At 39.7% G+C, this 26,273-nt stretch overlaps 1 protein-coding gene across 2 annotated transcripts in view; it reads right to left on the bottom strand.

Annotated features, from left to right (window-relative positions):
* PCNX2 (pecanex 2) overlaps positions 1-26,273 on the bottom strand; it is a 155,081-nt gene that overhangs the window by 12,179 nt on the left and 116,629 nt on the right. For both annotated transcript variants that reach the window (XM_035323215.1, XM_035323214.1), the window contains exons 25-28: positions 25,228-25,443; positions 13,798-14,051; positions 9,609-9,842; positions 5,844-5,947 (exon numbers count right to left, since the gene is read on the bottom strand). In XM_035323215.1, the coding sequence (XP_035179106.1) occupies positions 5,844-5,947; positions 9,609-9,842; positions 13,798-14,051; positions 25,228-25,443 (808 nt within the window). The remainder of the gene's footprint in view (positions 1-5,843; positions 5,948-9,608; positions 9,843-13,797; positions 14,052-25,227; positions 25,444-26,273) is intronic.

The raw sequence follows: 26,273 nt of genomic DNA, 5'->3' as shown, positions 1-26,273 counted from the left end.
AGTTTCTCCAGAGAATGCATAATCTTTCCACTTAATTGAGCTTTCTTAATTATTTTGGAAAATAAAAAAATATTTTACATTTTTTTCTCTTCAGAGAGAGGGAAAAAGAGAGATTAGGAGATGGCTTGGCCTACCTTCAAGCTCAAACATTCTAATTTTGCCCATGGTGGGTTGCGTGTTTTAGAAATTAAAACAGAAGGATATATATGTTGTTACCAGAAAAGCAGCTGGATACTGATTTTCTCTGCAAAAGCACAGTGTAATACAAATCAACTGATCAGTGGGACTGAGGCCACTCAGTAAGGCAGGGTTTCTCTCACTGCTGGGAGCAGTAGGAGCACAGAGAAGCTCTTGTGAATTCCTACCTCATTTGCATTTATTAGTACTAAGTTGCATATTAAAACATGCCTAGGTTTAAGAGGCAGGCACGTACACTCAGAGCTTCAAAACATTCAAGCACGGGTTTCAATGGGAGTTGTTACATGTCTTCAAAGAATTAATCCCTGCTGACCCTTGATCAATCATCTCTGGAGTACAGAAAATGATAATGTACACAAACCCTGCTTAATAGCTAGGAAAGACTTAGAATAAACCAGGTAGGAAAAAAAATGGTGGGTACAGCCCATGCACCCACACATCACCTCCCTGAAGCAGGTGAGAAATGAGGAGCACCCAGCAAACAGCATGCAGCATATATGAATGAATCCCTGCCTTGAAAAAAAACACTACTGTACCTAAATACATTTTTCAGGATGAGGCAGAAAAAAACAACCCCAAAATGTGCACCTACTGATGGCTCAGCGATATAGTTTTCCCCAAAGTAACATTGCTTGTATTTGCTATGAAAAGTTGGCTAGGATGAAGGAAGGAGCAGGCAGGAAAGAGAACTGGTTTTTACATCATTAGAGGCTTTCAGACCAAATATGAACGCCCAAGTAGACAAAGAGTTTGCATTCACATCAAAGTGTTCTTACAGGCATCAGCACATGCTAAACAGGCTGCTGTGAACAGCAGCATCTGCTGAAAGCAAGGCCAGGACTAGGACAGCTATGCAAACTGCAGCTGAGCATCAGCAGAGGGAGTGGATGGAAGCATGTACAGCTCCCACTGTGCTTAGTTTGGGAAGACTCATCCATTTCTCATCCCTCTGCATAATAAGTTCTCTAACCAGCATTTCTAAGAACAAATGTGACTGTTACAAGGAGCAAAGCGGTGGCGGGAGGCTGAGAGACAATTATTTTATGTATTGTATTTCCCACCAGAGAGGTCTGGAGGACATTGCTGTATTCACAAAACCATTCCATTTTTTTATTCCTCTGCCAATTGTAATGAGGCTTCGGACAAGGCTTTCCTACCTATAATGTGACACTAACTCAAGCCTATAACACACAGCCCTTAATCCACATAAAATACAGCTGTTGTTATTCCTCTCATTGTTATGCTCTCTCCTTAAGACTCTAATGAGATTACAAGGAAGCTAGGAGCCAACAGCTTTGATCTCTGCCCTGACTCTAGGTTGTTGCTACTTTCTTGGCCCCGTTTGAACATACCTCAGTTAGTCATCTGCTGCAGTTGCAGGCTCATTCTAAGTATTTTAAAAACTAGTTAAGGTAAATTTGGATGCCAAAGAAACTATGTTAATCAGGAAAAGACACAACTACTATATCTGGCAACACTTCCAACCCTCTGAGCTAAGACCTGAAAACTTGCTATCACAATGGCGAGCTGTTTCTGAACATGCAGGTGTGGGGATGCTGCAGCTCTAGGATGTGCAGCAAGGAGGAGATGAAGGAATACCACAAGGACCGTGGGAGGGCAACAGAGACAAAGCAAATGCTCCCCCCTTCACTCCTTACATTGCTTCATCAACTTGAATAAAAAATGTTTGATACAAGCCCCAGACAGTACAAATGGATGATGGCTAATGAGCTGGTGAATGTGTCTGTGTGTATTTTGTACCCCAAACCCAATCCTCTGTCTGCAGGTTATAGACCTCTCCCAATATCAAATGTAGATTTATTTCAGCAATAAAGACACTTGCATGCCTATGAGCCAGTAATCACCTGTCCATCTTAGCTCACCTCGAAGAAATATCTTCACTGGCGGCCCCTTTAAATTTGGTATTTTAGATATTTGTGGTTGTGAGCTAAGGGTCAAGCTTTTCTCCCCTTCTCCTGCTCTGCTCAGCTCTGGCACACACAAAGCTGCACTGCCTGCTCCAACTCCCACTGGAAGTATCTGATGAGAGATACTTTATTAAGAGAATTTCTTATATTTACAAATTTGAAACATACACTGAACATTTATTTATTAGTAGGTCTAGAGGCTGAATAACGTTATTAAGTATTTTTTCCATGGATGCACACTGAAACATATCACTCACATTTGAATAAATGAATGGTAATGTCATGTCATTCTTCAAATTGCATTTTGTGCAGGATGTCTCCTAATAACAGTTTAAAAGAGCATGTGATTTGCATAGCAATGTTCTGCCTTCCTAATGAATGCATTTATAGTATAATCTAGTGTTAATGTTGGGTTTCTACTGACATTTCCATGAACAGGTACACTGAATAATTATTTACATACATTATATAAGAGCATTTAAAACCTTGGCTTACACAGTGACATTTACTGATTAATAGATTACACAAAATCATGTGTAAATGAGTGCAAATTGATAGTTTACATACACAATGTAAACTCGAATCTCAATTCTGTAGCGCACAGCTCAACGTAGCACGTTACCTTTGCATTCCTATTTTTGTGAAGCAGTTGGATGACTGTCACTCCTCAAGACACAGCAAGGGCTAGACTTTGTCCACACAAACTTTCCTCCTTCCTGCACAGTCACCCCAGAGAACAAAACATGGGCACCTGAGCAGTTTCTTGGACGGTTTACTCACATTGAACATATCTGAAATTCTTCACTGAAATAAGCATGTGTGGAAGCAAATTACAACCCCTATCTGCCCATTACATCTCAAACTCATCAAGAAATCTCTAGCAACACCGTAGACCGGGTGCTTCACAGCCAGAATTAATAGAAAATCCAAGACATAGTTCAAGGTCATTTCTAAGTGCCAATCAGATTAACCTAAATAATCACAATGACTTTTAAAGGAAAATGAGCTAAAAAAAAAATCACCTAAGAAATGATTCCTCCAACTTCTGATGTTCCTAAGTACTTCTGTCCCATCTGACTTAAATATAAACCTGCAGCAAGCTGAGAGTTGCAGCCAAGGACCAGCAATAGCGCTCTAAATTACCCTCTGCAAGAGCTGAGTCTCTCCATCAAATACAGAATGAGAGGAGGGAGACATGCCTTCACTGCCAAAAGTTAATCTTTGGAAACATTTTCTGGCCTTATGGGTGTTGCATGCATTGGACAAAGTCTTCTTCTCCTTGGCATGCCATGTACAACTATCAGAGTCTTGCTACTTACTGCTTCTTTGTGTTTAAATAAGCTGCAATGATCCCTGAAGCAGTAAAGACAGTAAGTATGGTAAGAACTACTCTCTGTCCTGTACTCAGCTGAATTTGGGGGATTTTTTTGATAAAGGTCTTGAAATCTGAGGGTAAAGTACCCACCTTTCTCTCTAGGCAATAATTTATATTGAAGTATTCTTGTGAATTAAAATAAATATATAAATTCTTTAGAGACAAAAGTAAACAACATTCCCCAAGCTCAAGTCATGTTTTGTAGCCATAGCAATTTATAACTTATATTGTGCTACTCAGATTCCTGTTTTTTTCCCAGATCTTTCTGACAGTTGAAAGATACTGAAGATACCTTACCCAGGTGGGTAAGTGACACAGTTTTTCACAGTGAAACTTTTCTAAGAGAAGCTTTTGCGAAGAAGTGCTGAAAAAGATTCTGACAGAAGCTTCCATTTAATCCCTTTTATGACATAAAGTACATTTTAAAAATATAATGATTCAACACTGCCTTGGAGCACTTTCTTAACAGAAAGGAAAACCAGGACTTAATTAAAGATAAAGGATTGTATGTAATAGAATCAGAAAAACAGGGATAGAGCTGTACAATGCATATGACTACCACAATTCTTTGCCTTCTACAGACTTTTCTCTGCAAGAAAAGATGTTTTTAAATATTTGAGTGTCCACTTCCCAAAAGACAGAACCTGATTTGGTTCACTGGTTATGTTCCCAATTTTAAAATGACTTCAATACAGCTGACTCCTGTAATTCTTAAAGTCTTTCCAAATAACTGTCCTCAACATTCATACTTTTGAGGTCAAGCTTTGGAAGGTCTCCGATAATATTATCTCTTTGCCTTAGCTACTAAGCAAGTAAGCCAATAAAAATAGGTGACATTGTTACTGTACCTGTACTAGTGCCAAATCATCACAATGAAGATTTTTAAGATCCTGTGGAAAGTACATGCAATGTGTTGACAGTTTTAGGAAGCTTTTGTGATATTTTTAGAAGCATTTCTAGTATCACTGTGACATATCTATTGTGGGCTCAGATCAAAATCACTTTAATCTTTTCTGTAAAAAAATCATAAATGCTCATCAACTTTTCTATCATGTTCCCATACTCAAAAATTTTGATCATCAAAAAACAGGGCAAATTTACTAAACATTGCACTAATCTGAATGTATGGAAATTAAGGGAAAATAAACTCAACACAGAGTAAAACTATTAAAGAAAGGGAATATGCAAAAACAGGCAGAAAAGAGGCAACAAAAGCCACTTGAGAAAGCAGAAAGGAGCAGCACACTAAGAAACAAGCCATGTGGGCCATGAACATTTTGCATGACTGACTGAAAGACGTGAAAATAGACATTACAAACATCTTGAAGGATAACAGACATTACAAACATATTGAAGGATAACAAAACTAGAGCTAATATTTAAAGGTCTGATTTATAACACAAAATGCATTCAAATTCACACATGCTGCCTTTGTTTACTTGTTAGTAAGACAAATTGTCTCTAAGGATTTGTTGATAGAAGGCTATCTAACTTTATTCATAATTTTTGAGCCAATACAGCAAAGTCACTTAAAAACTCTATATTTACTAAACTTTACTGTTACTAGACTCCTGTGAACACAGGGATTTCAAATACACCTAAAAAAACCTACTAAAATTAGGTGGGAAGGTAGACTTTTTTTTTTTTTTTAAAAAAAAAGTAAAGATTATTAATAAAATGCCCTACCTATACAATTAATTACACAGACCGAACACCTAGAACAGCATGAAAGGTACATTATAAAACCCAAACCAATTAGAACCTCCAGTGAATTTGGAAGAACCTAAATACACTTAATCAAGTAATAAAAGTAATGAGCTAGATTTTTTAAGAAGAAGTGTTTTGAATGACTGACGGAATGAATATGTTAGACCAAGAACAGATGCAGCTGCAGTTTCAAGACATGCAGGGTTCTCTCTCAGTCACCAGAATGAAGTGGCACAATGACTATGAAAAATAGCCTTGAGAAATACAGGATGCTTACATATTTATTATTTAGCTAACTAGCTGTCAGATTACTTAGCAGTTTATTCCCCCTCTGGAGGAAGTCAGGGTTTCAGTAGCCAGGCCAGACTCAAGTGAACACAAGCAATAGCCATAGGTACACTACGCAAGATTCTGCTGTGCCATATGAAACAAAGACTAGTGTTAGTTATTAAGCAAATTACTGAAGTAAAAAGTGTCCAGCAATGACAGAAATTTTTTTTTTTTTTTTTCTTTTTTTCTTTACGGAGAAAATACTTCACACCATGCTCTAAGGTTCTTTTGAGATTATACAGTAAGTGAAAAAAACACAAACAGATCTTGACTTAATGATGAGGAAAAGGATTCCCAAAACTTACCTGATGGCCATGTTGTGAGCTGCAGTTCCCAAAGCCCTTCGGCCCAGTATGCACAAGGCAAAGGAAAGTGTTACTAGTGGAGAATCCTCATCGCTGTCCAAGTGCTACAAAGTTTTAAGAGTAGCATGTAATTCTAGACACAAATACGGTCTTGATAAGCATTTCAATACTATAAATGGTAACATTCATAAAATTTGTCTGTAGCTTGATCTGCACACAAAAACACTCTTTGCAATTAAGCAAAACAAGAAGGAAGATCATCGCAATCAGAGGCTTTCTGCAAAATGCAGCTTATTTTGCCCGCTGACTAGAAACTGAACATTTCAATCTCAGGTAGAGAGATCAAAAAGGAGGGAGGGGATCTTTGCTGGTTTGTTGTTTTTGTTTATTTGTTTTGCTTTTATTTCCTCCAGACATGACTTTCTAAAACAGAGCGGATTGCTTATTGCTGAGAAACACTGCAATTGGAGGCAGCAAAACCCCTCTGCGTGGGACAACAGGTGCACATGAGACCACCGACACACTTCAGAAGAACAATCTATTTAGAAAACTGCTGGAGAAAACACTTCTAGTGAATACCAACATCTATCTAAACTACATGCCATCGATGACACTGACCTCACATTTTAACAAGCAGTCAAAATGTTTCATTTACTTTTACTAGCTTAGGAGGTAGGGTTTTTTTTTTTGTTTGCTTTTACTGATTTTTTTGAAAACAAAACAAAAACACTTTGCTATCAAGCAGAAAGAAAAACTTAAACTCCCATGAATTTGAATCTTTAGGAGGGTACACATTATTATTTTGGTCTATGCAGTGGGTGATTTCTTTGACTCTAAAACTGAAGCCAGCTCTAACAGAGAATGTAGCTCCTTCTACAGAATATACTGATTTTCAGGGCATACACTGAAGCTTTTTTAAATCTCATCACATAGTTGACCTTTACCTCTACACAGCTGATGAAATTTGAAAAAAGAGGAAAGACAAAGATGTAAATATATGTATATATATATGAATTCATACATATATATATGAATTATTGTGCACACAGACATGCACTGGTGCAGGCATTTGTTTGCTCTTTTATCTCTAACTTAGAGGATTTTTAAGTCTACTGGGCATGCCTAGATCTACCATTTTATTTGAAAGTTACAGCCACATAACTAGTGAAAAAGTGTCATTTAGCAGAGACTTTCTCTGCATCTTGGGATTCTTTGTGTGTCCAAACTTAGGAACTGAGACCTAGAGCTGAGCAAGGAAAGAGAAGAAATATTCCCAGCAGGAAGAGCTGGTGACCAGGCTCAAAGGACAGTTCAAAGAAAACACCACCAAATGTAGTGGCATGCAGAGGAACTCATGGAACAGTATTCAGGTGCAGAGACATGAGAAGGAACTGAAGTGGAGAAGAAACATTAACATTCAGTGATGTTACGCTGTTCAGCTAAGGTCAGTGGTAGCACTTGGGATGTTCAATTAGTGATCCTGAATGAAAAATGCAGAAATAACACCATATGGAGGCCAGGAAAGATACACTTCCTGTTTTTTCCCTATTGTCAGCAATAATAAGAAAACTAAAACCGAGGAATATGCTCGTCTGCAACTGTATTCTCCCTCTGGGCTATTTTGAGTATTCCATGGAAATACAGTAGGGCATTTTTGCCAAATGACTGCTGACCATCAGTAATCTTAGTGGCTGAAAGAGTGCAAGTGTGTGGCAGCAAACCTGTCTCTAACCTTCTAGAGCTGCAAGGTCATTTCATACGTTTTTGTGGTGTAGCTCACATCTGAAAGACGTGATCTCATGGATGACCAATGCTAGCAGTTAGTTTGGTGTGCACTTCCCTACCACTTAAGGACTGCATCCAAACACAGGCAAACGTTTGGAAAAGGCACGCAAATGTGGACAACTGTACCCAAACACTGGCAACACTGAAGGAACAAGAATTCTCTGATGATATTCCCTGAAGAAAGCCCGCTCCAGCGGCACTTCTGTGAACACTTGCTATAGGCACACTTTCTAGAAATGATAAAATTAGCAGTGCTGGAGAGTGTGCATAGTAAGGAACTCGTTTTGTATTTAACGACTACAGCTTTGAAGCTTCTTGAGGCTCAGTTTTTTGTACAAGAGTAGTCTCTAATATGTGCTTTTTTCCATTCTACAAAACAGATATTCCCTCATATCTTATATCTGATAGTTTAAATGAAATACATTTTCCTCTATTAATCCTGAGCAAGAAAAAGAGTAACCATGCATCATGCATCCTGGGAATTTGGAGAGGTCCCGGTAGACTGGAAGCTGGCAAATGTTGTGCCGATTTTCAAGAAGGGTCAGAAAGAAGACCCTTGCAATTACAGGCCTGTCAGTCTCACGTCAGTGCCTGGTAAAATCATGGAGAAGATGGTTCTTGAACTTATTGAGGCGCACCTGGGGGACAAAGCAGTCATTGGTCCCAGCCAGCATGGGTTTGTGAAGGGTAGGTCCTGCCTAACTAACTTGATTTCCTTTTATGATAAGATCACCCGTATGGCGGACCAAGGGAAACCAGCTGATGTGATTTTTTTGGACTTCAGCAAGGCTTTTGACACGGTCTCCCATAGGATCCTACTGGACAAAATGTCCACCATACAGCTAAATAAAAACATCATACAATGGGTGAGCAATTGGCTAACGGGCAGGGCCCAAAGGGTTATGGTAAATGGGGCTGCGTCAGGCTGGCGGGCGGTCACCAGTGGGGTCCCTCAAGGCTCCATTTTAGGGCCAGTACTTTTCAATATTTTTATAAACGATCTGGATGTAGGAATAGAAGGTATTTTGAGCAAGTTTGCTGATGACACCAAACTTGGAGGAGTCGTGGACTCGAATGAGGGTGGTAAGGCCTTGCAGAGAGATCTGGATAGGTTGGAGAGCTGGGCGATCACCAGCCGTATGAAGTTCAATAAGAGCAAGTGCCGGGTCCTGCACCTGGGACGGGGAAACCCTGGCTGCACGTACAGACTGGGCGATGAGACGCTGGAAAGCAGCCTAGAAGAGAGGGATCTGGGGGTCGTGGTAGACAGCAAGTTGAATATGAGCCAGCAGTGTGCCCTGGCAGCCAGGAGGGCCAACCGTGTCCTGGGGTGCATCAAGCACGGCATCGCTAGTAGGTCAAGGGAGGTGATTGTCCCGCTCTACTCTGCGCTGGTGCGGCCTCACCTCGAGTACTGTGTGCAGTTCTGGGCACCACAGTATAAAAAGGACATGAAACTGTTGGAGAGTGTCCAGAGGAGGGCTACGAAGATGGTGATAGGCCTGGAGGGGAAGATGTACGAAGAACGGCTGAGGTCACTGGGCCTGTTCAGCCTGGAGAAGAGGAGGCTGAGAGGAGACCTCATCACAGTCTACAACTTCCTCGTAAGGGGGTGTCGAGAGACAGGAGACCTTTTCTCCATTAACACCAGTGACAGGACCCGCGGGAACGGGGTTAAGCTGAGGCAGGGGAAATTTAGGCTGGACATCAGGAGGGGGTTCTTCACAGAGAGGGTGGTTGCACACTGGAACAGGCTCCCCAGGGAAGTTGTCACTGCACCGAGCCTGTCTGAATTTAAGAAGAGATTGGACTGTGCACTTAGTCACATGGTCTGAACTTTTGGGTAGACCTGTGCGGTGTCAAGAGTTGGACTTGATGATCCTTAAGGGTCCCTTCCAACTCAGGATATTCTATGATTCTATGATTTAACTTCTATCTCAGGAATTAAAACTACTACTGATGAAAAAAATGAGAGCTTACCTCCACCCTTTTCCTGGCACAGTACTGAATCCAGTCCAGATAAACACTGCAGAAACTAGCTCTAGTTATTCCTTGGAGACAGGGAACATAATCTTCATCTATGTTAATGTTAAACATCGCAAGGTCACGTTCAATATAATGCCACTTTGCATAAGGCTGCAGTATCTTTTGGATGGATTCGTCCTTTATCCAGTCAAAAATTTTGGGAGAGCTTGCTGTAAAGTATATTATACTCTGTAGACAAAATGTGCAAACATTAGTTAGTCTCTCTCTGATTAATGCAGAAATATTTTACACAGACAGATTAAATCTGAGGACAACACTAGCTACCCATAACGGTACACATTCTTCCTGTTTTTTACTGCTTGGCATCATTGCTTCACCAGACTGTTTAGTTAGATGGTAATACTTGATATTTAAATAGCAGACAACAAAAAAAGAAGTCATATCTGTAATACATTGCTGCCTTACAGGAAAACTAATACAAATCAATAGACTGCAATAAGAACACAGAATTCCTGCACTCAGATGTGTAAGTTTGTGAATACTGGTGGGGCTTGTAGAGCCTATCACCAAGAAAATGATATTGATCAAAGTTCAGGCAAATTTTGAAAAACTAGCAGTAGATTCTCACATGGTCAGAACAGGTTTCTTTTTTCTGTGTGAGCATCCTGTTATCTGGGGACAAAACTTTCCTAATTCTTTAGAAAAACATTTCCACCACAATACACAAAGCTGAGATTCAACAGATGTGTATAATGTAACTCTGAAACCCCATTTTAATTGTTGTTTTCCCTCTGCATTTAGTAGCATTGTTATTTTTGTTATTTGTCAATGTGGGCAATAAATAATGGAGTATTGATTATACATAATGTTAAGAAGCTGGTAGTTGATCTGACTGACTTTACTTTTAAAAAGCACTGAAGGAGGAAGAGCATTTAAGCAGGAGTTCTTTTACTGAATGCACAAATAGAAAGCAGCAAGACTCATATCTGTGCCAGAGTTCCTAAGCTTCAGTTCTAACCAGTTGGTCTGGAACCATTAAAGTAATAATAAAAGAAACCTATCAGTACTATGTTTAAAGACTACTTGAAAAGAACGTGAAACTTAAGAAGTTCCAGTCTTGTAAAGGAAGGTGACAGCAGCAGGGAAGTCCCATTATGTTTTATGACTATAATGTTTTGGTTTAATAAAACATATTCATTTAGAATTGGATTCCAAATCAAACAAGAGGCAAGTGAAAATGGCTGAAGATGATGTGGTTCTACTTCATCCATGCAACAGAAATATTAATAAGCAATTAAATGTATAAAATGAAAATACGATGGATTAAAATGAAAAAGAACAGAAGCACCACCAGCCCTTTTAAAAATTCCAGATGCCATCCACAATTTGTCTTCTAACTGTACAAAAATACACAGGCAAGAGGAAAATTAAACTCCAGAGGAAAAAGACAAGGCAGACTGATACAGGCCGGGGACCAACCCTTAATTTCTTGGCATGTGGAGGACAATAAGCTCATTTAAAAAGATTCACGCAGAAACAATAGGAGCCGAAAACACAGGACTCAGCGAATGCAGATTTCTTGAATAGTAGAAGACGTTTAAATAAGAATATATTGGAAAGATGAAGGAGGCACAAGGGAAAAATATCACAGTGGTTGGGCAGGAAATGATTTCAAAATATATGCAGGAGGACTACAGGAGCTGACCCACTTTATTTGTGGAGAATAAAAATCCTTTTATAAGAAGAAATAAAGGCTTTTCTAAGCTGTCAATGAAACTGCAAATGAAATAAATACATAAAGAATAAGAAGCATGGTGCAACTCATTCTTTAAACCAATATAATACTTATTCATGAAGCATTGGAGAACTGAAACAAAGCATGCATCTTTGCTGATCTTCAAAATACAGTTTGCTTTTCTTATTATTCTCACCTGTGTTTACAAAGAAACAGATTCAGCTGGGAAAATAATCAGACTGGTAATCAGACACAGAAACAGCAAAAACTTCTGCCACCTAATTAAGTTCTGCTGTTGGTAGCTCTTCATGGATACGTTTTGTGTGTGAGTACATTCTCAGCTATATGGCAATTCAGAAATGATATGGTAAATATTTACCATGCTGTAAGCTACAAAGAATAAACTAGAAGCACTCCAAGCACTCAGTGTGATGGAAATGCAGATGTTGCTGAAGCTCAAGTCTACAGCTTTTCTGAGTTTGTGATTTATCTGACTTGAACACTGCATTAACCAGAGTTCTTCATAAAATTACCTTCCTGCTCTGCTAAAAGGAAAGCGTCAGGGCTTAAAATGTTCACAGCAAAATTGCCCAGGGTCTTCACACCTCAGGATTTCTCGATAAGGGCAAGCTGGGGAAGGAGTGAATTCTCACTTCTGTTTCTGGTATAATTTATCAGAAGGTAAGTTCTAACAGCACTAAACAAACAGGGTGATAGCTTATCTGATACATAACATAATCTTCTCACCTTCCTAAGCTGTTACAAGGATTTTATCAAATCCTATCAAAGCTTCTGTTTATGGAAGAAACTACTGACATGAAGAACAGGAGGAAAAAAAACTCATTACAAGTTTATTCTGGGATGGTCATCCTGAGGAAGGGCTCTCCTGAATTTAAGGGAGACCCAGCACAGGTTAATACCAAAGCTGCCAACTGGTTATTATGATCCGCTGTTCTCCTTTCACTAAGAAGGGAAGTAGATTAGGGGACTGTCACCTTTCTAAGAAAGGAGTTCCATAAAAGCAGTGTGCTGACATTGGCTCAAGGAAATCAAACCAAAATAGATTAGATTTCCACATCTCGCAAGTCATAGGTGGTGAACACTACAGAGCCTGCATCCAGCAGGTGTAGAGCCACAGCATACCTCAGTAGCAGCATACCTCAGTAGCATGGAGATCATTTAACCCTCCTCCCTTTCACTCAAGGCAGGATGAATTAACCTCATCAGTATCATAGGGGACAAAAATTTGTCAAAGCACCTTTATGTGTTGGCAGCTTCTCGGATACTTCCAGACCCAAAACTCTAAACTACACTTTAAATTTAGGTTACCTTTTAAAGTAAAGTGAAGGAATTGTAGCAACATATTAGTTTCAGTTTAAAGAAGTGTGTTGTTGTTGTTGTTGTTGTTGTTTAGATACATTCCTTATAAATAATTGAATTAAATTTATAGCCACAACTTCTAAAATAAAAAAGCATGCTCACACAGTTTTGTTTTTAATTAAACAAAGCAGGTTGGTTACCAGGCCTTTTGCTTCTCAAATTATTTGAGAAACCCCAGTCTGTGTTTTACAAAGTAATCGACTGCATGACCAAAGCACCTTTGTGAGGCAATGATCTTGTTTTAACTGCATGGGTTCACTTGCAAAAGAAGGTGACTAATTTATTTACAAGGGATGTCTCTCTAAGGTTGATAGGATTTTTAAAATTGCAGAGACACAGGTAGGGAGGAGATGTCAGAAATGGTTGGGAGCTTTGGTAATTGGCTTAATGGAAGTACCAACAGCATAAACAGCAGCCTTTGGCTTTTGTTGCTTCAGCAGAAGACAGTAAAGCACAGTGATCTCTTCATTTGCTGGGTTGAAAGGGTTTGGCTTTTCTGACAAATAAATATTTGTGTGATCATTGCGATCTTAATAACACTGCAAATACAGAAGTGGTGTAAATGAATTGATGTTTAATCAATGGAATTCACTAACTTCAAATGTGTTGTGATACTCACGTAAAACAGCAGGTAATAAAGGGGTTTATGCTGGTAACAAAGTACATTTGAGAAACAGCTCTTCAGAGAACTCCAAAGATCTTTACGCTTGTTGATTTTTTGTGCCAGAAAAAAAACGGTAAAAAGGCAAAATCAAGAAGAAATAACAAACTGTGAGTGAAGTTTTGCGTTGTAGGAATGCTTCCTCTGCCTTTATCAGTAGATGTTAACACACCTTCTTGATTTCTGTCTGCGATTTTCTGTACTAAGTAACTGGCCAGAATCATGTGTAGCAAAGGGAGATATGAATTAATTATCCCTACCTAATACTGAGTCAGTCTGACTGCCAGTAGTGGAAATTAATAAATACAAAGCCAGTTACTTCAAACTCTATTTCTAAAAGCTAGCCAGCAAACTAGCTTTTAGACACACCTGCACGGGAATACAGTCCACTTTACCACAGAGTTTACCTTTATATAGTATCTGATAAGTATTCTCCGCAGATCAAACACTTGCAGCATTGTTGCAGCGTTGTTATCAATGATGCTATATCCTTCCAGGATGTACTGGGTTCGTGTTATTTCCCATGTCAGCCATCGGAGGTTAAAGGCTGCATTACACGATAACAAGTGAGGCAAGTGTCCGGGCTTACAACAGCAGCAGCCTTCATTGTCTTCATCTCCTTCTGTTATAGCTTCCACTTCTCTCTGCTGGCAATATGTCCCTTGGCAGTGAGAAAAAGAGAATATGCTGCCAGTTATGGTGGGGGGAGGAAACAAAGGACTTCCTCCAAGCAGAGAAAGTATGATTTAAGGCTCTACACACTTAGCAAAAATCTAATAGAAAGAGCTATGGCAACAAATTAGATGTGCCAATTGATCCATGTGCAGTAGCAAATAAAGCGCCATACATCATTTATTTACTACTATTTACTACCACCCATAAAAGCCAAAAGGGCCCAATCTAATGTTCTAGGCATTCAGTTCTGAGCTGAGCCAAACTACAGACTACAGCTTCTGCCTTAATAAAAACTCACCAGGAAGCAACACTAAAGATTCTTGCTCCATCAGGCATATTAAGCAAATTGATCCAAGTCCCAGTCTGCTTCTTCAAATAACATACAGGATGCAAACAAAGATTTTACAGTCTGTCACAGCCCTTGTAAAATCTGGGTTATAGCAACCTATCTTGGAAAGCAGGTTCCAAAAATAACATGCAACTGGTTGTTCTCTCTCCCACCGGAGTAAAAGCTACTCTGGATCAAACATTTCTAATGAATAGGACTAGTGGCAGTACATCATGAGGACAGAGCAGCTCTCTAATTAGCCTATTACACAGGCCTTTAGATCAAAATGGAAGAAATCTTTCTGAAAAAGTCATGTTAACTAAAAGAAGTTATGAGGCAGATGCAGCAACAATAATATTTCTGCTCTGCAGACTACATTTCTGGCCTGTGCTGTGCACACTTGATGGTCAGCCTGAGCCCTCAGGATTTAAAAGCTATAAATGTGGTTTGAAAACCATGTAGGGCACTACAAATCAAAACCAGAGGTGGACATGTGCTCCCCACACAATTCTCAAAATACATGAGCTATATTTTCTTGATGTGTAGCCCTTCTTAAAATTTACTCTCTGTGGGTTGTTGCAGAACTTCCTCTCCCCCCTGAAGTTCTACATAAACTATCTTTGAAGGCCATTCAAACTACACATACATCTCACATGGCCTTTCCACCAGTGGTTTTGGTGTCACCCCATGAGAGAGCTGGCTCAGTCAGCTTGTAGGTAGGTCTTGGTAGGAGAGGAAGGTGCGAGACACTGTACTGCAGTTTCTGGAGAGGGGTACACTCGGTTAAAGCCTTAGCTGGCATCAAAGACACAACACTTACCAGCAGGCTCTCATCTGCTCATTACATGTTCTTTAACAAGCATGTCTCTCACATACTAATTTGAGTTTGCATCTCTGCTGCCGCTTACCTTTCATTCTGGAGGAAAGTGTGGTATGGCATATAAATTTAAAATATCAGCAAATACACTTCAGAGCACATCCTGTGTTCTCACAGTCAAAAATAGCAAGACAACCACATGATTTAAAACACATCATCTCTCTGAGAACTTTACTGCTAGAGATTATATAAAGAAAAATAAGCAGCATCTGCCAGGACCAACAGACCTGTTCTGTTGTGTCAGTGTAAATGGGAGAAGAATTTGGGTATGTCTGAAACTGAAAACGTACTCTGTGTAAATCCAGCATTGTTCACATACTCACATGTGTTCCCCCTTGGACTTCAGGGATATACCATAATGACTAATTATTAAATGACTTAAGTAACCTAAGTATAAACAGCTATCCGATCAAGACTGCCACAAAGTACAAAGCATGACCTCTCAAGCTGACATTTCCAGTGGGACTGGACATGAACTGGCCTGCTTCTGCTTCATATTTCACAGATTTCTACATGAATTAACACTTAATGCTCAACAGCAAAAAAAAACAGTAACTGCTCTGGGTCAGCGGATGCTTTTCTGAAGTCAAGTCAAAAGACATTGTACTCAAAGCAAAGTAGGGAAAGGCACATCCCTCTGTACAGAGCTTGAAAAGGGTAAAATAACTACTCCTTGCTGGTGCTGTTACTATTGCTGTTATGTCTAGTTTTTGAAAGGTTAAACGTCTTTCAGTATTAAACTGAATTTAAGAGAAGATCAGTCCTCATCCCAGGTGCTAAATTAAACATTGACAAGTGTTTATAAGTGGTGAAAAGCACAAGCCTAGTAAACTACTGCCACTAATCCACTCACAACTAGTGGAATTAAAGATGGGTTTGCTTACTCTATGTATCCCTATTCTTAAATCTAGTTTTTACTTTCTATGCAAATTTCATTCCTACCAAATGCCGGCTATGCTTTCAGGTGCTCTCTATATCACCTGTATACCTTATATTATTAGTAGAGACTGTAATTACCAGTTTTCTTAAGCCAAGGACTTTGTAAAATATGGGCCCTAAAGAGGCTGATAACTGGTGAGTTTGAGGGACCCTCAGTGTTGGAGGGAAGCTGTCATCACATGCATCACAAACAGAAGCAGCAGCCAGAACAATTATTTCCATTCTTGGCTAATTCAACAGGTAACAATGTCTCCAAGTCATCTTTGCTAGATAATTTTAATCAATGAAACTTAAAATTATTCTACAGTGAATACAATCAACACTGAACCTGGGGAGCCAGAGGCCTTCTAACTGGGACTGTAGTATTATAAAACCTCTGTGAGCAAACCAAGGAGCTCATGTGGTCATTCCACAAATGTATTCCCAAGAATGAAATCAGGGCTGTGCTCTGTCAGCATCTGGCAAGCATGTCCTTGCTTAACAACAGCTGCTTGATGCATTCAGGTACTATCACCACAGGGATTCGGTGTCTTGATTGCTTGGACAGCCTCTCTTTACTTTAAATGTGTGATCTGAGGCATGGCCAGTGTTCTGCCAAAATACCAAATCCCTGGCTCATGTCCTCAGTCCCAACTCATCTGATGATTAATATTTCCAAGTGCCATCTAGAAAAGAGACTCAAGTCTGCAAAGACAAAAGGCAGACTTGATGCTCAAGTTCATGTTGGTTCCCTTTATTTCTTCCAGTCAGTCCTAGCGAGACTGCCACAAATTTTCTTTCATCAAGCTGAGCCTTGTTTTAGGCCACAACACACTGGCTGGATTTCAATGCCACACATTTTCACGTTACTGAAAATTTTCATTTTACCAGTGCCTGCCTCAATCCCTTTTGGTTCATTACTCTAGACACTGGTACTGCAAAGACTAAGAGCATGTGCTCAGCGTTATGCATGGAGCCAAAAGGGACAAGTGACAGCAAATGAAGTTAAGCATCTGTGTGCATCTTGTACAGAACAGTGAACACAACTTTCGTATATATAACATTATAAACTGATGATTAAAATGTCAATTTTATATCGCTTCTCCAAAAATGATCAAGTTTAAGAGAATTATTCATAAAACCGAAGAGCAGGGAGCAGAACGTGCACTTCAGTTATGCAATATAATTAAGTGTAGTACCATTAAATATTAAAATACAGGAAAATGTTTTCACTGGTAATCAGTCATTTCAAAATCTGAAGGAAAACATTTTTTTAACGTTTCTTTCTGCAGCAGAAAGAAAATAAGCTCTCCTTCTCCGCTCGGGCTTAGTCATTCACTGTGACCCTTGCTAGCACAGATGAGGCTGATTCATCTGTAAGATATCTAACACTGGATGGTTGCCAAAAATTCATCAATGCAAGAACACGTGCCAGCTCAACAAAGCAAGGTCAATCTATGTGAGCTCAGGAGAAAAACCAGTGTAAGAACTTGGAACTCTTTCTATTTTCCTGACACGTCAGGACCTGAAGACCAACTTGTGCCCTGCTAGCACGATCTGACCTAAATGGCAATGAGAAAATTGGAACTGAAGGCTGTAATCTCACTTCAAGAGGATTCAGAATATATACCTAAACTAATGACCATCCTACCTTCTAGAATTTAAGGCTGAAATCAAAGTATGCTTTTGCATTTAATTCTGCAAACTGAGTGAGTGAAAGGAGAAACATTTTTCAGTACTGCGGGGCCAGAAAGAGAATCCTGTAACACAACAACATACTTCTAGAAGCAGCTTTATAAACTTACTTATAGAACTAAAACATTTCTATAAAACACTCCAGTTTAACAACACATCCAGAATGCAGATAAATTATTGTGGCTGAAGGCTATGATGGCTTGAGCATCTACGACTGCTGATGTACAAGCACCTAGAGTGCAAATATACCGTCAAAGGGCTCACAGGGCTCACGCACTAACTCCACCCCACAGATGTTAAGATCACAAATCATTCTCCTGCACTAGGCATTTCAAGCTTTAAACTCTGTGACCCCAACAACCAGCTTTGGAATACCGGACTGGAATACCGGATTTAACTAGGTGTTAGTTTGAGGGATGGGGCCAGGTATGGAGATGGGAGCTATGAAAACAGACTGAAGCCCAAGGTAGGGTATATGCAGAGGTCTCTTCACCAAGGACTCCACAGAACTGCTTGTTTGTTCACCATTTGTTTCACAAAATCATTAGCATTTTACAAGTTATCACATTACAGTGGAAATAATACAGTGACCTTGTTCCGTTGAGTTCTGCAAATCCAGGTATTCTTAAATTCTAATGGACGAGGCTCCTTTACCCCGACATGTCTTTTCTACTTAGCACAGCAGCTTAAAAGGTGGCAAGTTATCACCCAGAAGAAACGAAAGAGCTGTAAGACAGCAAAAGGCTATTTGCCCCCAAACCAAGCATTGTATTATAGCTCTAGAAGCAAAAAAGAAAAAATGTCTCAAAAAGGAATGAACTGAGCTCCCAGATGGAAGCTCAAGGATCACAGAACTGGACACTTTCGGGAAACTGCCACTTGCTTTGGTTCCTTCCAGGTTGTTTCCTTGTAGAATAGGGATTACAAATAATAATTTATAAACTGTGAGAACCTCAGGTTGTTTCGAGGAAAAATCACGGGACTCAGAACCACAACAACAACAAAATACTAATTCCTCAAACATTACATCTACTGGTTATAAAACTGTGCTCTGGTTTTTAACAGTTTCAGGTGCTTTATGCCTGAAAAATAACTGGTTTGTCAAAGTAGAGCAGTTGGTCTAACAACAGATATCACCTCTCCTCAAAAACCTCTCCTTTTCTTGGTCCACCAAGACACACTGTGAAGCCCCAGGTGAAAGCAAGCATTCTCAAAGGACATTGGTTGTTAAACTTGCAGCTACCAAATACCACCAGAACCTCGCATGTCACCTCTTTTGGAGTGCAATGGAATGCAATGCAGTGCAACATTTTGTTTCTGTCGAAGAAATATTTTCGATAAAGTCTACCAAGCATCTGAAAACATTTTCCTTCCTTCCAGAAGTCTTCCCCAGTACACCCATATATACATGCAAAATTGTGCAAGGGAGGAAAGGGAAGAAAGGCATCAAATATTTATTCTAGCCTATGTTAAAGAAACTAGAGTATTCTAAGTCTATTTGAAATGCATAATGGTTTACACTGCTGGAGCACTACTGTACACATAGAAAGGCTTCTACATCACAGATTTCCTGCATTTAATGTAAAGTATTGTCTTCCCTGTTTTATGTCTTTTCAAGTAGTTCACTGTGATTAAATCAAAGAAATCCTTCTGCATCCTTTCTGTTCATGCCCATAATATTTCTGAACATCGTGTCTCTCAGCCTTTGTTCTTTCCTGCAAACAATGTGCATTCAATTCTTTTAACCTTCTCTCAAAAGAGACGTGTTAAAAATGGCTGCTTTTCTCTGAACTCCTTGTAATTTATCAATATCTTTTGATGGTTTTGTGCATTCACCAAACATACATCAAGCATGGTCTCATGAAAGACATAAAGGTGGGAACTTTTACTTCCCAACAGCATGAACTGATTTGAAAAAGTACAAAGTGAATGCTGCATCCAGTCTTTAAATAATGATCGATTCTCGCTCATGCTACAGAGCCTTCGGACACAAAAATCCAGCACCAACAAATACTCCTTGCACTGGTAATGTACTTGCTACTGTAATAAAACCATACAGCATATACACACGCTGCCGAAATGAGTAACTGTCCTTGTTTCTTAGACATCATTACTGTGCCTAAAGCACATACCTTAAACTGGCTGCATTCATACACCATTTTGCGTGGAAAATAAACTAGCTAACAAAGAGAAAGCCCCACCGGCAATCCCATCCTGCTGCCACAGCTGCCTGCCACTACGTGCAATTACATCTGTGCTTGCTCTGTGCTTCTTCCCTTGCTTCATCTAATGAAGTTCCAAGTGAAGCGTGAATATTGCACGTGCAACGTTCAGTAACAAAATCACAGCAGAGATTTAGAAGTTAATTATATGATTGAAGAATACCGGGAATGAGTTAGAAAACAGCTCCTCAAGATTTCAGCAGCATCATCCACAAGTAATTTCTGCACATGCTACGCCTAACTGGATGTTCTCCAAAAGACATTTTGTTGAGGCACAGACTAAACAGGAAAATATTTTAAGGCTTCTTCGTTCTACAGGGAACTTGCGGGAGGCAGATATTTTGACATTCTTTCTGCTTGTTCCTTGATTGTGGGTTTTCCCCTGTCTCTTCCTTTCAAATTAAATGATACATTATGTATTTCTTCTGGCAGGTTGCTTTTAGCGTACCACTGCGGTCTGGCACAGACAGTATCGTTAAGTTACTGAAGGGCTTCATTCCCCCACACTAATGTGCAGCTGCACAATCCAAAACTTGCAGAAAGTTTTCACCAGCCCCAAGCTCACCAATACCCTCTCTGGTTTTGGTAGAGATGAGTATCTCCTCTCAGTACCTGCAGGTATGTAGCCTTTCCCCTGCATTACACACAGGACGAATGAAATGATGGAGGAACATCCCCTCTCCATCAGTTGAAAGGAGAGTGAAGAACTAATTCATACAAGATGCTTGATTTGAACAGGACTGAAAATGGATGAGAGGAATGCCAGCTTTGCTGACTCTCTTCTTTCAGTTTGTTCAATCTGTATCTTCTTACCCGACTGCAAAGATGCTTTTCATTTAAAAGCTGAGATGCAAGCTTCAATTATGCACAGTTAGAAAGGAATCTGGATCGGTCATTTTATAATGCAAACTCTTCGTTAAGCTGGATGCAAATACGTGAGGTGGTCTCTCCTGCCCCCAGTACATTTAAATTAGGAAGACACTGTGACCTCTTCTTTGGGCGCTGATGTGGCAGCATTGTCAGTGCATGAGAAACACGGGAAAAGCTAGAGCTCCTCAATGCAAATACTGCTCTCGGTTTACTCAGAAAACAGTCACAGACACAGAGAACACAGTTGTGATTCACTCATTTCCCAAGCAACTGTGAACTTCCTATTTAAGGAACAGCAGATTTTTAGGGCCCTCAATTAAAATTATGCTTGAAATTGAAGTAGAAGTCAAGCAGCCAAAGCTCAGAAATTACAGACCTCAAGTTTGTCCTCTAGCCCTTTTTTTCCCTCTTTGTGGGAAACCAATCTGTACAATGAATGAAAACAGGGTCCTATGTGAAAACCAGCACATGACCAGACAACTAAAAATAGAGACGTGAGATGCACAAAGCAGAGGAAATGTGGTTGTATGTGGACTGAAAGCCTACTGTTTATCAGCAACTGCCTCTTGGCTTTGTAAGCTCCAAAATTCTCTCAGCTGTTTCATGCACTCTTCCCATGTGTAGAAAAAAATCCTACTTTGCTGAGTTGTACCCCACACAACCATGGAGCATTTGCAAGACTCAAAATGGGAGGAACCTACCCAGCTGGGGCAAGAGAAGGTCCTTCCTGCTGCTTGGGGCAGCCTGGTCTGACTTCCTGTCCTAGCAGGCAGCGATCCTGCTCAAAGAAAGGAACAAAAAAAACCTTCAAAGAAAGATTTTCTGCTCAAACTCAGCTTTCACAGAGCTGAGAGCAGCCCTTGACCTGTCCCCTCACATAACTTCTGCCTTCAGGTCAGACCTTCTGGCTCCTTTTAGTCAGACTCTGTCTTCTCTACATAACTCATGGCCCCATCAGAGCAGCCCAGTTCCTCGATGACACAGGATGTAACCTATTACACAAAGGACATGGTCCTGCAGCATGGCTTATCTAGAGCAAACCAGCCCTCAGGGGTTACCTAGAGATAAAATCAACTCCCTGGTGTAAACACACCACCTCAGCCCCATCCACTGGGCACACAGCAGATTACCTGCCCACACTCTGTCTGGAGTCTGCAAAACATGTTACAGTCTGCGTCAGGCAGATCCATCTTATCCAGCTTGTGCCTGGTTCCCCTCTGGGCTCATCTGTTTCTGCTTAAACAGCCTTGAAATTCTTGTGGTTTCTCTGGCACCTACTCTGCATGGTCCTGAGGGGTTTACTTTTATATGTCCAATGCTACTCGTTCGAGCTGTTCTCTCATCAGGTATGTTCCATTATTCCATCCTATTTGGCTTTTTTTTTTTTTATGTGTTTGTTTGTTTTGGTTCCAGGCCTAAAAATGTAATCTGAAACTTCAGATACCTCACTTTCTCTTCCCAGTACATCTTCTCTACCTTGAGAAAATATTCTGAAAGACAGAGAAACCTTTGCATACCTATCACGTCCATGAGGACAAAAAATAATCATACATTTTTTTCTTGTAGTCTAGGTGAGATTTTCATTCCCATTTTTGCCACTCCTCTCCTCCTCTTCCCCGCCCCTAAGTAATTTGTCTGTGCTTTCCTGATTCATGTTTACTGCTGCTTTGCTGGTCCTGTGGATCCAGGTTCTTTGAATGCTCAGTAAGAATGCTCACTCAAAGGCTGCTGACCCCCTCCTGAGGAACAGGAGAGAGCCTGGGGAGGGGAATATTCATGAGAAGAACACATTTGGCTCCAAAAGGCAACTCGAGACACATGACTGGTTGCAGAGGCTCAGTCCAGGCTGAATTTAAGGACCTGCTGCAGAGAGCAAACATGTTAGATCTGCTCAAAAAGAGAGGCAGTGTTAGGCAATCGACATGGAAATGTCAATTTTCAGACCCATTTGTTTGCACAAACTGTAATTTTAGGGAATACAGAGGTGGCACACTTGACAGGTGGCACACTACAGGTTTGGAGCTTTGCTCACAGACACAAAATGGCACCTGACTGGTAATGAACCAAGCTGTCTCAAAGTCAAAGTCCTCCTTGCAACAAACCTATCCCGTTATTCACTACTCAACTTCCAGCTCGTTAAGCCTGCCTGCTTTTTACCTAGCCAGAGTGTGGTTTGAGCATCTTCTCATATTTTTCATCTGTATTTGCAAGATTTACTTTTCTTAAACTGCATGGGGGTGGTGATGAAGGAGAAGGACTCAGCAGGAGGTGACAACTGCACAAAGAATAAACTCTTACAATTTAAGCGTGAGATTTCTTTTATTTGTTTCAAGTCCTATAATGAAGTATTTTAACACAAAAGGATGATGAGCAAAGATAATTTGGTGAAATCAAGATGGACGATAAAGGAAATGTACATGGTCCTGTTTACTCAAAATCCCAACAAAAATTAACTTAATGCCAACATTTTCCAAGCTACATCACTTTTTAGACCATCCTGGAAGTCACTTTTATTTTATGATCTGCAGAAATGAATGAAACATTTTCTAACTTTACAAAGTTTCCATACAGAATTGTACTTTGAGTAACCTAAAAGGCACCAAAATGACAGATTAACTAAAACTGTCTTCAAAAAAAAGAAGGAAAAGAAGAGCAATTATCTTTGAGATTTATCAGCCTTTGAAATCAGCAGTACTGCAACTAAGAAGAGACTTGAACTGCCACAGTATTTAACTGTTCTTGTAGAGCAACAGAGATTTGCATTGTCTGGCCTGGACATGAAAGGAATAATAGCAAGTTCCAAAACTACTGAAAAAACCTTTCCACCTATGGCCTTTACAAGGTATTAGCCTCAGTACCTATCTCAAACACAGGAGCACCACCGCATACCTTGGGGGCACACAAGAAGATTATAATTGCACAGAAGCCTTTGAAGTTGAAGAAAGCCACAGACACACACATACATCACCATCATCATGAACAAGAAGAAATTACTAGGCTGATAAACAAATTCTTTATCTCCCTTTCCAGTTGCTTTTTTTTTTTTTTTTTTTTTTTTTTCTTAAAATCTGCCTCTGTACTGAATAGGTATCTCACCAGCTACCACGATACTGAGATTTTCAGGTATTTACTGTTTTACACATAACTTATCTTCCCCCCCAACATACAGAAAGGAAAGTGAGCATCAAGCATGTACCACAACCTGCTCAGCATCCTACAGGGAGTCTGTCACAGAGTCAAGAGTTGAGCCCACACATGTTATTTCCTATTCCCCTCCCACACCTAAGTGCATTCAAAGAGCCAGTCTGTCTCCTATTTTCTCATACTCAACTTTGCTGAAAAGTTGCCTTGATTATACAGTCCTCTGCATGTCGCCCATTAGATGCTGCTCAGCCCTTGAGCCTGGGAAGCTGTTTATTCTGGGATTTCAAAACTCCTGGCATCTGCGATTGCAAAGTGGTATCTTTGAAAGGTTACAAACCCAAGCAACAAACCCAGCCACTGTATATAGCATGAAGAGAATTTAAAAACTGTTTAAAAGCTCTGTGGCTTTACTTTCATTTTTCTCCCTACATTATGCAGAACAACATCATAAAGGACATGAGCATGATACCATGAGCGACTGACCTCACAAATACCACAGCATCTAAGAAGGGGAATGGAGTCGTCTTTTCCTAAAGAAGAGAGCCCTAACAGAGAAACATATTAAACAGCTGAAATCAGATCTTCTGAAATAAAAGAGAAACGAAGCCCTAATTCATTTGCTTCTCTCTGCCTGGTCCACTGTGATGGAGACCATCTCAGCACCAGCATCTTGCATGATCTCACATGGGATAGTTTCCGTGAGAGGAGTTGTTATGGTATCTGGTATTTTTTCAAAGACCAGTTTGGGTGGAAGTTGAACAGTTTAAGAGAAATTTCAATTTTCATGGTTATGGAAGGAGAGAAATAATCTGAAGACATGAATAAGTGTAGCCTAAAAGATCTGTGACCAAAGAAATATGTTTCTGAACATCTTATGATTCTGCAGAACGTGACTCTAAATTTCTTGATATCTAGGTTTCAAAACACCGTCATTCAAATAATGATAGAAAGAACTACAGAGCCTTTAGACACAGACAAACATCTACAGAAAGAGAGAGAGAAAATATCCTTAAACTCTATGTCCTACTATAGAGCTGTGACAGGTTAAGAAAGGCAGACAGTTTTTGCTGCAGTTTTTGTTGTTACTTAAATCATCAGGGATCCTTACCTCGAAATTCCAGCCCTCTAAGCTGAAAGGTGACCAGGCCGTTTCCAATTTCGATCAAGTGCACAAAGGCATTTAAATAATCTGATGCCAGAATAAAACAGTCTCCTGTGCTGTAGTTTCCCCAGCGGCCCAGAATCAAATCTCCACAAAGAGACTCCTGCAGGGATCTTGTCAAATGCTCATAAAAAATGGAGTTGAGATTATTGTCATCATTTCCTGTAACCAGAGCAGTACACATTTGTTAATTAAGTAAACAAACAAACTAACTAAGCCATTCTGCATAAAGTGCTATGTTCTTTTTTATTTCTGCTTAAAGCATCTTCCTCTAGCTAGGTGGTATTTTTATGATGATACTTTATACAGACTGCATGTCCTAGATGCCTTTTAGTCCTTTAGAGAATCAGGACTGAAGCTTTTGCTTAACATGAAGAATATAATAATTCAAACATCAGATTAGTGATAATGTAGTTCAACCAAAATTGAACTAGTAGTTGAACCAAATTACCTTTTTGTTTTATAACGGCAAGAATTTTTCAGCTCCACTGAAAGACTCTACTAAGCTAACGTCTGTATATTGTTCTTGATTTTAAGTAACCAGAAATCATATTATTTCAGTACATAAGCTTAAATGTAAATATCTAAGATATTTAAATTTCTGAGGTTTTTACTGACTTAAGAATTTGTCACACACTTTCCATCAATTTACTTGGAGTTCCTTCTTTTAGTCCTCCAGGAATTTTTCATTTGCCATGAAGTGTTTTCTGAGTATTTAAGATGATGGCACATATCTTAAAAAAAACACATTTAGTATATTGAAAAATAATGAAACATGCTTCATTCAACGTGAAAATTGCTACCACTCTCTTTAAAAATAGCACCGGCTGTCCAGTTATACATTGCTTAGGCCAACTGTCTAGGTAAGAACATGTCACAGTCTAAAAGTCCAGTCTCAGAGGTCTATGGCATTTATCTGTATTAAAATTAGCACTCTACGATGATAATTAGAGAAAGGAAATAAACCTTTCACAAATGCTAACGCAGTGCTA

The sequence above is a fragment of the Oxyura jamaicensis genome, chromosome 3 (assembly GCF_011077185.1).
Source record: "Oxyura jamaicensis isolate SHBP4307 breed ruddy duck chromosome 3, BPBGC_Ojam_1.0, whole genome shotgun sequence".
In the NCBI taxonomy this organism is placed as follows: Eukaryota; Metazoa; Chordata; class Aves; order Anseriformes; family Anatidae; genus Oxyura; species Oxyura jamaicensis.
The sequence above is the reverse complement of the archived record's forward strand: the minus strand, read 5'-3'. Positions and strand labels throughout refer to the sequence as shown.